General features: G+C 30.8%; 1 protein-coding gene across 3 annotated transcripts in view; it reads right to left on the bottom strand.

Annotated features, from left to right (window-relative positions):
• Positions 1 to 16,791, bottom strand: part of LOC118190665 (sushi, von Willebrand factor type A, EGF and pentraxin domain-containing protein 1-like) — a 693,686-nt gene that overhangs the window by 7,920 nt on the left and 668,975 nt on the right. For all 3 annotated transcript variants that reach the window (XM_085810736.1, XM_085810734.1, XM_085810735.1), the window contains one exon: positions 1,318 to 1,491. In XM_085810736.1, coding sequence (XP_085666862.1) covers positions 1,318 to 1,491 — 174 coding nt within the window. The remainder of the gene's footprint in view (positions 1 to 1,317; positions 1,492 to 16,791) is intronic.

The raw sequence follows: 16,791 nt of genomic DNA, 5'->3' as shown, positions 1-16,791 counted from the left end.
TGAAGGACAACACATTATATATACTGAGTTTTTAAAAGTATTTCCATTCTATAATGTAGAGAAATAAAAATAAAGTTAAGTTCACTCCAGTTATTTATACAGCATTCACAGAGCAAAAAGAAAGTAGTTTTAAATCTGGAAACTTTAAATCTGGACAGTTTAAACTCTAGAAAAGGATAAAAGATTATAAATTTAGTCAGTAATGCGGCTAAGTGTAATAACGCGGGTTTTAACTTCGTGGAAAGATACTGCATCTGTAAAAAGAAGTTTTAGTAGTTTTCATAACTTAGAAAATCTGGAGTATGCATTTTTATTGCTTCAAAGTTTTGTAAAGAGTTCATTTAAATTATTTTAGATCATGAATAACTTACAAAAGAAGAGTACAGTTTTATGATAAATAGTTATCTCAACAAAATCTCACAAAACTAAATTTAATATTACATCAAGTTACACAAGATTATTGAACCCAAATATTCGTGACGCAAAATTTCTTTGGAAAGTTATAGGATAAAACATTAATTGGAGAAAAATATAAATTACAAATTTAAATGGAGAAATAACGAATTTAAATAAAAAAAAAGTATCTCAAGAATAAAAAAAAAAAAAAAAAAAAAAAAAAAAAAAAAAAAACTCTGATATGATAAATAATTTTTAAAATATTTCATACGCATTTTATAGTTGGCAAACGTGAATATCACATTCACTATAGTGCTTGACTAGCATTTCGCGTAATATTTGACGTGTCTAAGAATCTAGCACTGAGGATATGACCATGTTTAAGGTATAAAAGAGCCAATAAGTTATTCAATATCCATTAGAAAACGACTTTAAGACATTACAATCTATTCAATAAACTAGTGCATTGAAACTGGAAGCTATTGACTTCTTTTTAAAAATTTTCTGTGCTTTATGAAAAGAAAGCTGCTTAAATAGAACCTCTAAAGATCTAGCTAAAGTTTCTGTTTTTAATCACAATTTAATTTTTATGTTTTAAGTGCATTCGTAGTGAAATTTAAAAATGTTATATGGCTAAATATCTCTTGAAGATTTGTCAAGATTAAGCCATATTTCAAGATTAAAAAATGTGTCAAATAAAGCAGATCGTTTTACATTACGAAAAATTTAGTCATGTGACGCTTTTCAATAAATATACACGAAACGGATTAAACAGTTTTCCTTTGATAAGGTACATTTTCTACTTTTTAAAATTAATATGCTTTATTAAATTGTTTGATCAATTTGATATCCAGCTTAAAAATTTTCTAGTGAATGACTGCAAAAGAATAAAACAATTTCTTTATAAAAATGATTTCTTACTTTGGCAAACTGGTGGCTTTGCAGACCACTGTCCCGAAGGCAAACAAGTTGCTTGTTCGAAGCCGTTCAACTTGCGGCCTGGTTCACACGAGAACACTACTTTCACATTCATTTTCGTAACACTCGTGCTCAGTATTAGGCCGCCTACTTCAGGTATAGGTTTACAGTGCACAGCTGAAAAGAGATGAAGAAACTGCATTGCATGATAGACATTAAATAATAAGTGAATATGAATTACATAGACTTTCAAAAGAAAAATGTCTTTAAAGATTTAGATTTTGACTGGAATATGAAGCAAGAATTTCCATTTCGCACAAAGAGGGACACTACCACTCACCTACCAAACCATAACCACTAATAATGACTTCTGCATAAAGGTATGATTGTACCTAAGCTATGAACAAAAAAACACTGCTAACAGTTTTGGACTAATTAGGTGCCTTATTAACTAATTAGGACTAATTAGGTGCCTACAAGAAAGGGCATTAATAAAATAAAGTATAATCATATCACTAGAAGGATATAGCTCAATAATAAAACTGCTTCGGTTACTTCTATGACTGTTAAGCATTTAAAATGGAAGAAAATAAATACCATTCTAAATGAGCCTAACAGGTTAGTAAAAATAGTTAGAAATACTGCACAGAATTCTTCAAATGCATTATTCTAACCACTTTTTATGGTTACCCTTTCAAATAAGCATACGATAAAACCATCATAAACTATTTGTGTTTATATAATTGGAAGTACGCCGCATAAAATTTAAAATTAGGGGCAAAATAAGCAATTAGGATTTTGAATAAAACTATTTCGATTTTGAAGGTGAGAAAATTAAAAATCAGTGCCTATCTATGATAGCTTTTTAATTCAATATTTTGTTTTCGTTCCAATTTAGCTTGTGTTTTTGTTTGCCGTTTTACTTTTATTTCTCGAAGAAGAGGGATCAAAGTTACTTGATGTTTTCGAAATTGGTGGAATTTTCCAGTTAAGAAAAGCCAAGATTGAAATTTTGCATAATTTTATGCTTCATAAATATACATTCTTTGTTTTGTTTAAAAAATAATGAAAAGATAATCTTGCTTCTTCAGAAACTTCTCCATTAAATACTTTTACAATCTCACAATTTATAATTTTTAACGAAATATTTTAAATTTAAAATTTAATCAGCTTTGCATAGCTGAAATTAATTTTTCATTATGTTCTGCAGAAGGCTTGAATTTAAGTGATTTTTAGCCAGCTTCTCACGATTTGAAACACATCTTTAGTAAACATAACAAATATTTAAAGATAATACATAGAATAATCTGGAGGAAAAGGTGGTGTGGTGTATTTAATTATGGCAAAGCATACTAGGGCTATCTGCCTAAGGGGAGGAATGCCTTCGTGGGGGACTTTCTAAGGGAAACTGGCTCGTATACACGTTACACATGGGGAAAACCACGAAAACTCCCATGCAGCCAGCCCGTTCGCGGGATTCGAACCTCGGACCGAACTACCAGTGTTCAGCGACTTTACCGCTCGGCCGCTGGTGGGCAATCTGGAGGAAAAACAATCTAAAATTGGAGAAGATTTTTAATAATTCAATAATTTTTAAGTTCTTCACTGATTTTGAAAAATGGCACGTATATTTCATTTAAATGCATCTTTAAATACCATTTCAAGAAACTGTTGCTGCAGCACCTGGAAACATTTCTATTTTTACAATATCCGATGTATCAAGTTATTTAAGATAGAAATTCTAGTTGCATGTTTACAACCTCTGTAAATATAAAAGATGAAATTCTCGATGAGATTCAAAAGAATTTTATTTGAATTTTGAATTAAGTCCATGATTAGCAAAGTGTTAACATTTTTCAGGAATTATCTAGGCTCTCTTTTTGGCATAATGATAGACTATAAAACTTCTTACTTTTAAAGCATTAAACACTTTTCCTGATATAGAACTATTTTATAAGTTAAGTTTCATTGATATACTTCCAGGAATAAAACATTTTGCATAAAATTACGCTAAAAGTTGCGCAAGGTAAACAAAGAACAATTATACCAAAATTCAGAAATTTCAAAGGAAGCAATTTGATTAAAAAATATTTATTTATTTATTTTTTTGAGAGCGAGGGAGGATAAAGACCAGTTACTTTTTTATGCAGATATAAAGTTTCCTTTGTTGACAGGTTTGCTAACGAAGGAAACTTTAAGTTTGCTTAGGAATGGATACGTTTTTTCTTTTTTAAAGAAGATATTATTTCAAAGTTAAAAATGCAATGTTTTATTGCAGCTGCTTTCATTAAATCGCAATAAATGATTGTTCGTTGCAATCAAAACACTGCATGCGTTGGCTTCCCTCCTTTCTGGAAGAAAGTTTCTCGTTGTTGTACCTTGAATCTGCAACCAACACTTTTTCTTAGCGACGGTCGTGGAAGAAAGTTGCATAAAAAAATTAGTACCTATAAAACAGTAATGAATGCAAATGTGTTTAAATAGCACTTACCAAGTAAAATATTTACCAAGTAAAAAAAATTCCATTAAACAATCTGTATGAACGACAACTACCTTGGAACTTTTGATATTATCTGGAACGAATGGAGTCAAGAAGCGAACACTTCCGCAGCTGGCTGATGGACTCCCTTAATTCTCAACATTTGTATTGTTGTCATTATAAACGTTGTCACTCGTGGTATAACGTATTTTCACCCTCCTTCCAGCATGCCTTCGTGGTGTAACGGTAACACCGTGTACTCTAGATGTCCACGTTCGAGTTCCTGCGAGGGCAGTGCTCGTTTTTCATACCTTCTGCTTCGAAATAATCTAATGGCTCTACAGTGGCGTTAGAATTAAAAGGTGGTGGGCAATAATTCATCACCAGCAGGGCGATTGATGGCTTACTCACCTTTAATTTCTAGTTACCCTTTAAAAGGGGAAGTGTATAACGTATTTTTACCGTCCTTCTAACATGCCTTCGTGGTGTAAAGGTAGCACAATCGGATCTTATTCGAGAGTTCCAGATTCGAGTCCCGGCAAAGGCATTGCTCATGTTTCATGTACTTCTACTTCAAAATAATGTAATGACTCTACAGTACATCTAATCTTTTTCCTGACAGGGCATGATTCGAGACTTATTTAACAAGGATGACCAGCAAGATATTAAGTATTGTAACAGTGGAGATACGGGGAATTTTGATCATTATAGCTTTCAGTAGCCTGTCATAGAGAAGATACATCCACATGAACCAATACTAGCGTTAAAGAGTGCTTCTTAATGCGCAGCAGTTTTAAAACATCATATTTTTGTATCTTGGATTCCTGAAATTTTTATTCCTTAAAAAAATAAATATAAATTTAATAGGCAGTCGCCGTGACTTTACATGTATTTTGAAAACTTTAGTCTTATTTAGCCTGTTTGGAATTGAAATATGTTTATAAGTATTTTAAGTAAATGTATTTTAAATGCTTACTAAATATAATTGACAGCTATCTTATACAAAGGATTAAAAGACTAATTTCGTACAGTTAAACAGCCATTGAGCTGAAAGCTAAGAATGAAGCAGTATTTTGTGGGTGCGTTAATAATATTAAAAGAAATAATAATAAAGAAAATCTGAAAGGATTTAGATTTTAAAGTTGCACCAGAAGCTTTTTTGTGCTCTCGTTGACCTCGCAGTTTAACTATCACTTTTGCTGGCACAACTTTTTTTTTAAACTTTATTATTAAACTTCATTTTGTTCCCACTCATGCCACATAAAATTCAACAATAAAATTAAAAAATTTAAAAAACAACATATCTTAAGAATTCTCCATTCAGTGTTAAGTGTTGCTATACGTATTTTAGCGCAGAAGAGCTATTAAAGAGTTTTGTATATTATTTCCTAGGAAAATAAACTTAAAGAAAACGATTAAAATTCTATTGTAGCAAAAATTATGACAGCTTTAATTATAAGCTGCAAAATCAAGAACTATACCAAATACTAAAACCAAAGTTCAGAAAAAAGAAGTGATTATTGTTATTGATCAGAGATTGATTGACTTTCAAGGGGAACGAACCCGTCTTCGATTAATTAAAAATAACCAAAATTAGCGAGAGTGTTTCGTCTTTTTTCCCAAGTAAGAATCGAATTACAGTCAAAAACTAATTAGAAAAGTAAAGAAAATGAACATATTTTAAAGTTTATTTTACGTTTTTAACAGTTATCTTTAGTTAAAGTTACTTTCCTATCGCTTCTAATTTCAACTTACATTGATTTCCGGCCAGAGTGTGTTTTTAGAATCGCAGTTAAATACAAACGAAGGAAGAGCAGTACTTAAGTCGAAGTTTCACTGACTTCGTTAGAGAGCCAAAGATTCTGACTAGCGCTTTCCCCTTTTGGCTGCACTCTCTCTTAAGATATAACTGCGTTCGGCCGTATTTCAGGCCCTTGATAGCTTCGCCGTTTAGTTAACATTTAGGTGCCAACTCCTGTAGAATTTTGATAGCTTCGGCTATATCTTTTTAGTTAAGTATTAGTTAAGTTTTATTTCCTAGTATTCTTGAGTTATACCCCAAGTAGAGGCTTTCCTGTACGTCCTGAGAAAAGACTATCTGTTAAGCCTTATTTTGAGCAATAAAGGGTAATTATTGAGTTTACGTTTCTGTTTGAGTTTCTTCTTGAGTTTACGTTTCTGTTTCCTGAGCTGAAGCGATTATTCGCTTACTGGTTCTCAAGGTTCCACACACTTAACTAAATTCTAGGTTGGAACCTTATAATATATTAGTTATTCTGCTTGATTTAAAGCAGGAGCCACGAACGAAACTGAATTTATGACAAAGTAAAAAAGTAAATAAAATGAACATTTAGTTAGTAATTCTGCTTAATATAAAGTACAAGCCAAAAATTAAACTGAATTTATGATTAAAGTAGTGAAATTCTTACTGTAGAAAAAAATATTCCCCGAAATCGTCACATTGAGCATAGCGAAGCAGTGCAAAATCAATATAAAATAACCGGGACATGCACAAATTAATACATTCTTATTAGATTAAGACGTCAAATCAATAAGGAAGGTATTTAAATACAGAGTTAAGTACAGAAATATGGCCAGAGAGGAATTAATTTACTTGTTTGCAAAATCTGAATCGGAGAAAAAAATGGTTATAACAGTCAGTGTTCATAGCGTTAGAATTTGATAGGGTTGTAGTATTTACGGGGAGAAAGGAGTTGTCGCTGACGTGTGGTATATATTATAAGGATCTTAAGTTTTACTAACGTTTATTTTATTTTAAAACTTTACTGTCCTCTCTTTTTTTTCAACTTCAGGCCAGAATAAACGGGTTAGTTTTATTTATACGCCAAGAGAGAGCGACAGTTCTCGCCACTTCACGCGCGCTTTCAGTCAGTTGTTGTCCGCCTTTAAGGCCAGAAATTTAGTCTTCTTGTTATTGAAGACTATTGTAGTTTTCCCGCATTCCGAGTACTACATACGTAAAAAATCTAAAAGGCTAATCTTAGTGTTACTAGTCTGTGTAAAATATTTGAGTTTAGCTCTTAATTAAATTTAGTTAGTTTGTAGTTCTTATTTTCTTACGTTCAGACCACAAGTGCTGGTCTTTGTATCCCGAAGCGCAGGAGCACTTGTAAATTGTGGAGAATAAAGGGTAATTAAACCCTTCTTATCTTTGTCATATCTTCTACAGTAGCTTAGGACACAGTTTTCAGTAAACGCACTGTTCTACTCAGGACACCTATATGTTTGCTAAACAAATAAGAAGAAATAGTAGTCCTGATAATATAATGCTTTTAATAAATTCAGCTAGTATAATTTCATGGGTCCAGCTAGTATTTAATAAAAGAGATAAATAACTGGGATTATAGCATTTAAATCACTTAGTTTGTTAATTAATAACAGGCTGATTAAATTTAAACGAAAATGAATATTTTATAACGAGTTCTGATTGGAATGGTACTGACAGCAGGGTGCCTATGCATGAGCCACTATCCCTGTCGATTCATGCCAGTTCAAAATATGTCCATTATGGTAAGTCGAATATTTTTTTTTATATTCGCTCTGTTATTTCTTTAAAAACAGTACAAAGAGATAGCATTTGGGTGCAATACCTTTTTATTTGTGTTTTGATATTTTTTATATTCACTAGTAACACGTGGCGATAACATTTGGTGGCAACATTTGAAAAGTGATACGGACTAAAAAGTAAAGTTTGACTGCCAATAATAATAGTAAATAATAAAAATAATAAATCTGAAAGCTTTCAGATTTATTATTTATATTACGCCAAAAGGGGCGTTTTTTAAACATTTTGTTTGTCACATTTATTTATTAAATCTCATGTTTCATAAAATTGAGTTCAACAACAATATCACAAAATTTTTAAAAGAGCGTATATTTAGAATTTCCGCTACACAGTTTCGCGAGCTGGAGATAAAAATGTTTTATTTTTTTTTCGTACAGTGTTGCCATTTGCTCGCTATGAAATCGTTCAGATTCCTATTGTTATAATGTATGGCGTGTTACGGTGCTAAATGTAAAAAAATGAAATAGAATTAAGTGTAGTGAATTAGAATTACTTGAGCACCAAAAATAGTCACTTGGCGATCTTTGAATTAAATGATTAGCAAATGTAATTCAAATTAATTGCTTACTTAGTAAATCGCGTTGTGTAGCAATAACCCATAAATACTTACTAACGTGCAGATCAAAATGTGTGATCTAGAAGGAAATATGAAATCAAAGTACTTACCCCAAAGTATGACAACTGTATGCTACCAAATCAATTATTTTTTATTCTTCATCTCTGATATTGAAATAAGCATTAATATAAATATTTTTATCAACCAGACAAACGAATAAATTTGAACATCAAGTACGAGTGATGCGCATCACCAGAATTAACGTTTTACTCAGAATAAAGTCAATCTTTCTTCATCAGCTCCAAACAAAGTCTTAACGTTAAAGGAATAATTACATTTTGATAGCAGTCGCTAAGCGTATTTCTGCATTTTTTTCTTTAAATCAGGAAGTTTCAGATCTCACAAATACGTGGGCGCGAAGAGTTCTCGAAAGGAGGAAGAAGCTGAACAAAAATTATCTTCTGAAATGATGTACAGGAAACAGGAGTAATTATTTTCTTGAATCTTCAAGTAAAAATCTCGCTAAAAAGGATTTTTATGTATAGCAGACAGCATCTAAGGAACAGCAAAAGGAAGCAGGAAAATGGCACATCGCATCGGCCAGGAAGAAGACAGACCGAAAACCGTCCTACACCCTCGAACGCCAGCAGCAGGAGAAGCGAGAAACCGGTTGTTGCAATCTTTTTCGTTGTTGTCCTTGAGCGGTTGCGGATAGCACACCTGACGCTGAATAATGTGGAGGCTTGCCTGCACATTCCCTCCGGCCGAAGAAAAAGGAACATAGCACAGTTCAGAATATCATGAATCTTGACGAAGCACAACACTAATTTGTAGATAAACTTGATATATTTGAAATCATATAAATCAGAATTTTAAGATCTGGTATACATTTGAAATGAGTACATATTAACTTAAACGAATATATCTGTCTGGCATAATCCAAATTATGATCAAATATTCAATTATCAAAATCTCACTGTCTGGCATAAATTAAAAAAAAAAAAAAAAAAAAAAAATTGGGGATAAGCTGCTACACATGTGAGTCAAGTTAAAAATTAAAACTAAGAACTAATACATACAATACATGTTTCACATACAGTAGCATGAATTTCACTACAATCTGTAGACACATTACATTTGTAACTGAACACATCTCATATTTCATACAATATTTCACTGTTGTTAACAACTCTTGATTACTATATATCTTATTTAACAATTTTCAAATCATATCATTTTATCATCTCTTTTAAATAGCATCAGTTTTTTCTAATAATTTTGCAAATGTGTAAGAATGATTACTCTACAATTTTCTTTTACAACTTAGTTATTCCAAATTCTCAAATTGTTAAAATAGCACATTTTCATTACTAACTGGATACTTGTAATAACCACTAAGTGTTTTAGGGCTAAATCAGACATCTTTATATTACTTTAGAATTTTTTTTTCTTTAGTTACTCTCTCTTATTTTTTTTTTTTTTTTTTTGAAATTCCATGACCTTAGTCAACCCGGACCAGCCTGTAACTGACTAAACGTATACATGAAGGTCGCCAACCTACACTCATACTAACCAAAAAACTCAAAAAAAAAAAAAAAAAAAAAAAAAAAAAAAAAACAATTGGAATTAAATCTACTACATTCATAAATCAACACAAACATGTGTGAATTTTTTCTTTATTTCTTTAATTCTTATTATTTTTTTTTACTTAGTGAACTCGAAAAAACAACCTCGATGAAAACAATGCTATTAATTAGTTAAATCTGACCTCAGGGGAACTCTTTTAAACAATTTACTACAATGAATTTTTTGAGTTTTGCTGTCAATGATATTTTGAATTAAATAGTTTTCATTTGGAAAAAATTTTACGATTTTGGAAGGACCAGTGTATTTTGGCTGTAAAGCATGAGGTGGTTGTAAAGCCTTTAAAAATACTTCGTCTCCAATGTTAAATTTAGGACTTTCTCTGCCTTTCACAACTTTATCTTGAGTTTGAAAATACTTTTCTTCATTTTGTTTGAATAATTCTCTAGTGGCTTTAATGTGTTCCTTTTGACACAACAAGTATTGTGAAGGATTGTCTACTGCATGTGGTTCATTATTTAAGTCTAAAGGTGTATTGAGTTCTCGCCCAAAAAATAACTGAGCAGGAGTGAAACCAGTTACTATGTGTTTTGAATTATTGTAATACAGTTTAAAAAATGCCAATCTATCAGACCATTCAAAGACCTGATTAGATAATGAAGCTATGCTTTCTTTCATAGTTCTGTGAACTCGTTCTATGATCCCATTAGATTGTGGGTAATAAATGGAACTTTTTCTGTGTTCAATATTTAAATCTGTTAAAAAATTCTCAAATTCAGCCGAACAAAAATTTGACCAGTAGTCAGATAATATTATCTTTGGAATACCGAATTTTGAAAAATACAGATTCATACATCTTATGATTGTTGCAGAAGTGATATTGGTTAAAGGAATAGGCTCTAAATATCTCGAATAATGATCAATAATTGTTAAAATGAAAAATTTACCATCGTGTGACCTGGGTAATTTACCTACAATGTCAATAGGTAACACCTCTCCAGGGGCTAAATTAGACATCTTTATATTACTTGTGACTGTTCTAGAAGATTTGGGTTTATTTTCCAAACATTGTTGACAATTTTCACAAAAGGTTTTTGTGTCTAAAAACATGCCCTTCCAGAAATATTTCTTTTTTATGAATTCATAAGTCTTGTTGGTACCAAAATGTGGAGCATGAACAATCTCTAAGCAAGGTTTCACTAAAGAATTTGGAAGTAGAATTTTGTTTTCTAAATGCCTTGTCTTTAAATGATGTGCTCTATGTCTTAACTTAACCATTACTATACCATTTTTCTGATCAATAAAATATTTGTTACAAATCTCAGAATTGTTATTGTTAATTTTGTTATCGTTAATATCGATATTATATATGATATCATTAATGATTTTATCATCTTTTTGGTCATTAACTACATTTTGAATGCTTAATTGATTATTTTTTGGTTGAAATAAGTTAATATTGTTTACGTTATGAGATTCTTCAGGAACTCTAGAAAGAAAATCAACAGGATTATAAAAACCAGGTATGTGCTTTAAAGTATAATCAAAATTTTGTAAATACAATAACCATCTGTCCACAATATCAGGCTGCTTATCCAATTGCATATGAAAAGTAAGAGGTTTAGCATCAGTTAATATAGTAAATTTTTTTCCATACAAATGTTCATGAAAATGTTTCACAGATGAAAATATAGCATAGAGCTCACGTCTAATAGATGGATACCTAGACTCAGCAGGAGTCAGAAGTTTCGAATAAAATTCTACAGGAAAGAATTTGTCATCAATGTTTTGCAAAAGAATACCACAAATAGCTACTTTAGAAGTATCAGTAATTAAAAAAAAAATTCATGATTATCATCAATGTTTTTTATAGTTGGCTTTTCTAACATTATTGATTGTAACAGATCAAAAGCATCCTGACAGTCTTGATTCCAAACAAAAGGTACATTTCTTTTAGTCAAGTGTACTATTGACTGTGCGATCTCAGCAAAATTATGGATTAAGTGTCTAAAATAATTCATCATACCAAGAAAAGCTTGAACTTGTTTAACATCTTTTGGAATAGGGAATTTTGAAACCTTTAAAGTATAATCAAAATTTTGTAAATACAATAACCATCTGTCCACAATATCAGGCTGCTTATCCAATTGCATATGAAAAGTTTGTTTGTTGTTTGATGTTAAACAAGTTATCTTCAGAAGGAGAAAAACCTGCTTTAGAAATGTTAAAACCTAAATAAGTTATATCAGATTTGCATAACTGCACTTTAGCTGGATCCAAAGTCAAATTGAATGCCCTTAGCCTATCAAAAACCTTTTGAAGAATTACCTTCAATTCAGATACACTGTCAGCAGCAACAATAATATCACCCAGAAAAAATTGAACATTTCTACCTTTGATATCATTTAAGCATTTAAGCGGATAGCACACTTGACGCTGAATAATGTGGAGGCGTGCCTGCACACATACTCAAAAACTCATAAATGCTTTACAAAATATGAAAGAGATAATAAAAAAAATTCCAAATTCCGGCTTCCAGATGCCCGTATTCGTGTGGAGACGTACTACGATATTCAAAATTTGATGGCTCTAGATATCGTTGTTTTATGACAATGCGAGAAACATACATAGATTTATGCAGATTCTTCATTATTTAATTTCTTTAATTATAATACAGGGCTCTAATATTCGGTGGCAACAATTTAAAAAGTGATTCGCCGTTTATAGTGAATGGGCGCAAAATGTCAAAACGAAATTAATAGCCCTTTTGGGCAAATTGCCCCTTTGGGTTAATAATAATAATAATAATTAACAACAACAACAGCAAGTGAGATGATAATAATAGAAGAAATGTAAGTTATTTGCCTTGAGTACGAAAGTAACAATTAACAGCTTTGAAAGGATGCGTTTAGTACGGAAAAACTATTATTTCTATTATTAACTAAAACTATTATTAACTATTAAGATTAGGCTTAAATGTAAATGACCTCGAAATAACAATAAGCGACCTTGATATTTGTAGCTGTATTGCATTTTAGCAGAACGTAACATGAGAATGTTACCATATTAAATAAATCCATAAACTAATAGTTGGATGATTTTATAAATTACTCGTTAGAACTTTTATTTCATGCATTACAGAATTAATTTAATTTTTATTTTCTATATGTACAGGTATTGTTTTCCTTGGTAATAGAAATACATATCACTAGGAAGGCCATGATTTATTTGCGGATTTAGAAGGGGTGCATAGAAACATGGATTATCAATTTACGTTCAAATACTTGATCTGTATTGACAAACACTTACTCTTGAACCGGAACCCACGAAAACTTGAGAATGGGATAAATTGTATGTGCTGTGGCAAATCCATCGCTAATGCATTTCCGTGCGAAGTTTCTGCTTTCAAATTACATATTCAAAATGGAATTGCATATATGGTTACTACCACCATTTGTTATGTTCATATCAGATGAATTATTTTCTATATGTACAGGTATTGTTTCCCTTGGTAATAGAAATACATATCACTAGGAAGGCCATGATTTATTTGCGGATTTAGAAGGGGTGCATAGAAACATGGATTATCAATTTACGTTCAAATACTTGATCTGTATTGACAAACACTTACTCTTGAACCGGAACCCACGAAAACTTGAGAATGGGATAAATTGTATGTGCTGTGGCAAATCCATCGCTAATGCATTTCCGTGCGAAGTTTCTGCTTTCAAATTACATATTCAAAATGGAATTGCATATATGGTTACTACCACCATTTGTTATGTTCATATCAGATGAATAAATTAATTTTAAGGTAAGAAGTTTAAAGCAATTATTTTGAGATTAATTTTCATAATTTGCTATTATACATGAATGCATTTTTTTTTAGAATTTTTATTTAAAACGTTTTGTGAATAAGCCTTAATTTAGCCTTAATCTAGCACGATTGTTGTCTAACATTGCTTTATTGAGGTCCGGCTTTTCTAACTTAAATTGAGACTTTTTCCTTCAAGAAAAGTAGAGAACTTACAGAGTAAAAGGAACCTACAGAAATTAATTTATTGCTATTAAATTATTAATTAGTATAAGGTTGCTTAAACTTCAACAAGTACTCTATGATAATAATCAATTTAAAGACCTAAAATTAATTAAGAAAATTCCATTAAATGCTAAATACGAAATGAAAATCCTTCGTTGGTATCTTGTCAAATGATGAATACAAATAATCCATGAATATAAAAGATAACTAACTATATGGGGATGTTTTTTTCAATGCACCTTTTCCTGTAAATATTCAGTAATGCTTTGAAATGCTGCCAATATTGCAAGACGGGGGAAAATGTATTCTGGAGAAATTTATGTCAGGCGATAATTGTAACTGGAGCCTTTTCTTGGATCATTCGATTAAGTTTTGCATTTCTTTATAATAAAAAATTCTTAATTTTATATGACTAGCTCATTACTCGGCTGGCCTTCTGTATGGTTTGTGTAACTCGTAACAATAATAATAATACCAAAAACTCAAACCATTAAAAGAACCAAATTCGTTTGCAATTTCTAATTTAATTTTTATTTTTATTATACGTTATATGATAATTTCTTTAATTAATTTCTTTTTGGTGTCCCTTTGTTTACGATTATATAAATAAAATAAATTAAAATCTAAACAAAAAATAAAACACGTATAAAAAGTGTTTAATTAGTTCAGAAAAATGTAATAAAAAGTAAAAAACAATTATTGGTTGTACGTAATTAAAAAAAAAAAAAAAAAAAAAAGGGGCAAAGAGGCAAGCAAGGAAGCTTATTTTCAAAATAAAAATTATCAAAGAGAAATCTACTTAAATTGAATGTAGTTATTCTCTACTTGTCATTTTTACGCTGAAGTTTCTGCTGTCCATTGAAATTCTGTTAATATTCCAATACCTTATGCGGATACCCAACTGTTTATTTCTATTTACATGACAAAGTGCGCAACCGTTTCTTTGGCTTCTCCCCGATGTAGTCGAGTGATGTAGCAGGAAACGGAAGTGCTTTCAGTTTGAAAACTCATGCCGCAAAAGTTCTTACATGATATGTTGAGGAAATATTGCAGAAAATCATCTAATTAATAGTTTTCAAGCAATTTTTTATTTAAAACAGGGAGAAGAGTTTGTTTAATAACTGCGAAAATTTTAAAACTTTGCAACATTTATAGATGTTGAAGTTTTAGACCGCATGGCTATAAGGTATTTTCTTCCTCCTTCCAGTATGCTTTCGTGGTGTAACGGTAGCACACTTGGCGCGTATTCGAGAGGTTCCGGGTTGACTCTTGGCGAGGGCATTGCGCCTTTTTCATGTCTCCTGCTTCAAAAAAACCTAATGACTCTACATGTCAGCAAAAATTGAATAATTTAAAAAAAAAAAAAAAAAAAAAAAAAAAAAGAATCGGCAATTTTTCTTAGCATAGATTACATCAAAAATTCTTTGAAAGTCATTTAAAAGACTTTTTTCTATTTTATCAGAAGGTGCATGCGGTAAAATTGTGATATTTTTAGCTTCTTTCTTAAACAAAGATTTAGGGAAAAAATCATTCCGGCATTACACAAGAAAACATTCAAATCGAACTTTGAAAAATTCACTTCGAGATGAACAATTATACTTTCAAGACATGCATGAAAAGTCTCGCGGCTTTAGGCCAGTCCATCATTACAAAATACAACAAATTATTCACATACTATTTCAAAGAACTATTATTTTATGACAAGACAGATTTAATGATATCAAGAAACTGATATACAGATTGGAATGATATCAAGGACGAATTCAGTTTTTTCTCTAAAATATAAAGATATGTTTTGAGGTATTTCCAGTTAACCATAATGAATTGAATATAGCAATAAGACAAATCACAAGGAATGTTATAAATGATACAATGAAAAATGTTTTTATTTTTTATTGTAAATAAATGCTATGATTACATAATACATAATATAGTTATTCTATAAAATAATTGGTAATTTGTGAGTATTGCTCAAAATGCTGTCACATATGAGAATTGTTCTAACCTATTACAATCACCTGCACATCATTTCCTAACTTAGGTGCTACAGTCACTGAACTTAGATTTTGAATGCCATTTGAAACACAAGTTTTACAATAAAAGACCTGATTCAAATACTTTCTTCAGCAAACATACCTATAATGCTTTAAATCGGTAATTATTTTTTTCCAAGTTTCAAATTATACCTAAATTTACCTTTTAAAATTATAACTGCATTGGGAGCTTTATCTACCGAATAATCTTGTAACAACTATGATTTGACAATGCATGATTCTCATTCTCTTTTCATGCGCGAGTTTTGAGTCACCTAGTAATTGTTTTTTAAGTTTCAGCTTCGAAATAAAGTGATTTATTAATTCCTTTAGACATAATGAAAATTCATATTACAATAAACATAGCAATTATATATAACAAAAACGACATACAGCAGTACATGTAGAATATTTATACTCAATACATAGTTCATAGCCACATTTTAGTTAAAAAAATAAGCACCTATAAGCACTTTTCAAGCACATTTTAAGAAAAAAAATAAGCACCTGTCTAATTACATCATACACAACTGCATAACCTTAAAAATTAGACTTGTAATTTAAAATATGAGAAATGCAGTATTTATTAAGAGCGAATAAGCATTACCTCAACCATGCAAAATAATAACTTTTTTTTTAATTTTAAATAACAATTCAATTTACAGAACTAGTTTACAATTCTTTATTTTTTTAACATTCGTGTATTGGTTACGGGTAGCATTTATCAATACAGAGAAACTCTTGACATTTCTTTCTTTAATGTTTCCTCTTCATCGACAATAAACTAGCTCTTAGGCGTAAGAAGCCTATTTTTTATGACTTGACCTAGATCACGATTGCCAAACGTTTTCGAACGAAGAGGCAGTTAAAATCTTGCCCTTGAGCCCGTGGGCCAAAGAATGGCATCCGCTTCCTAGCAAAAATATAACAGAAGTAAAAAAATAGAAATGTACAGTGAATCCTTACATAAAACGATTTAAATTCCATCGATATTTAGAGTCACGAAAATGTTATTATTCTGTAGTGTTAGTTCAGAATATTTTAAAATTCCAGACAGTAATAAGAAGTCTTGATTACACTTTTGCCAGGCTAGAATATGACCCGTCGGTTAAACATTGGACCGGGTTAAACATTGGACCAGTTTTTCGGGTAAGCGTTAGTCAAAAGATCAATGATTTATAGTTTTTGATTTAAGAAGGA

Source organism: Stegodyphus dumicola, chromosome 2, assembly GCF_044657685.1.
Source record: "Stegodyphus dumicola isolate Sdum_Otavi_A_Nest chromosome 2, ASM4465768v1".
NCBI classification, from domain to species: Eukaryota; Metazoa; Arthropoda; class Arachnida; order Araneae; family Eresidae; genus Stegodyphus; species Stegodyphus dumicola.
The sequence above is the reverse complement of the archived record's forward strand: the minus strand, read 5'-3'. Positions and strand labels throughout refer to the sequence as shown.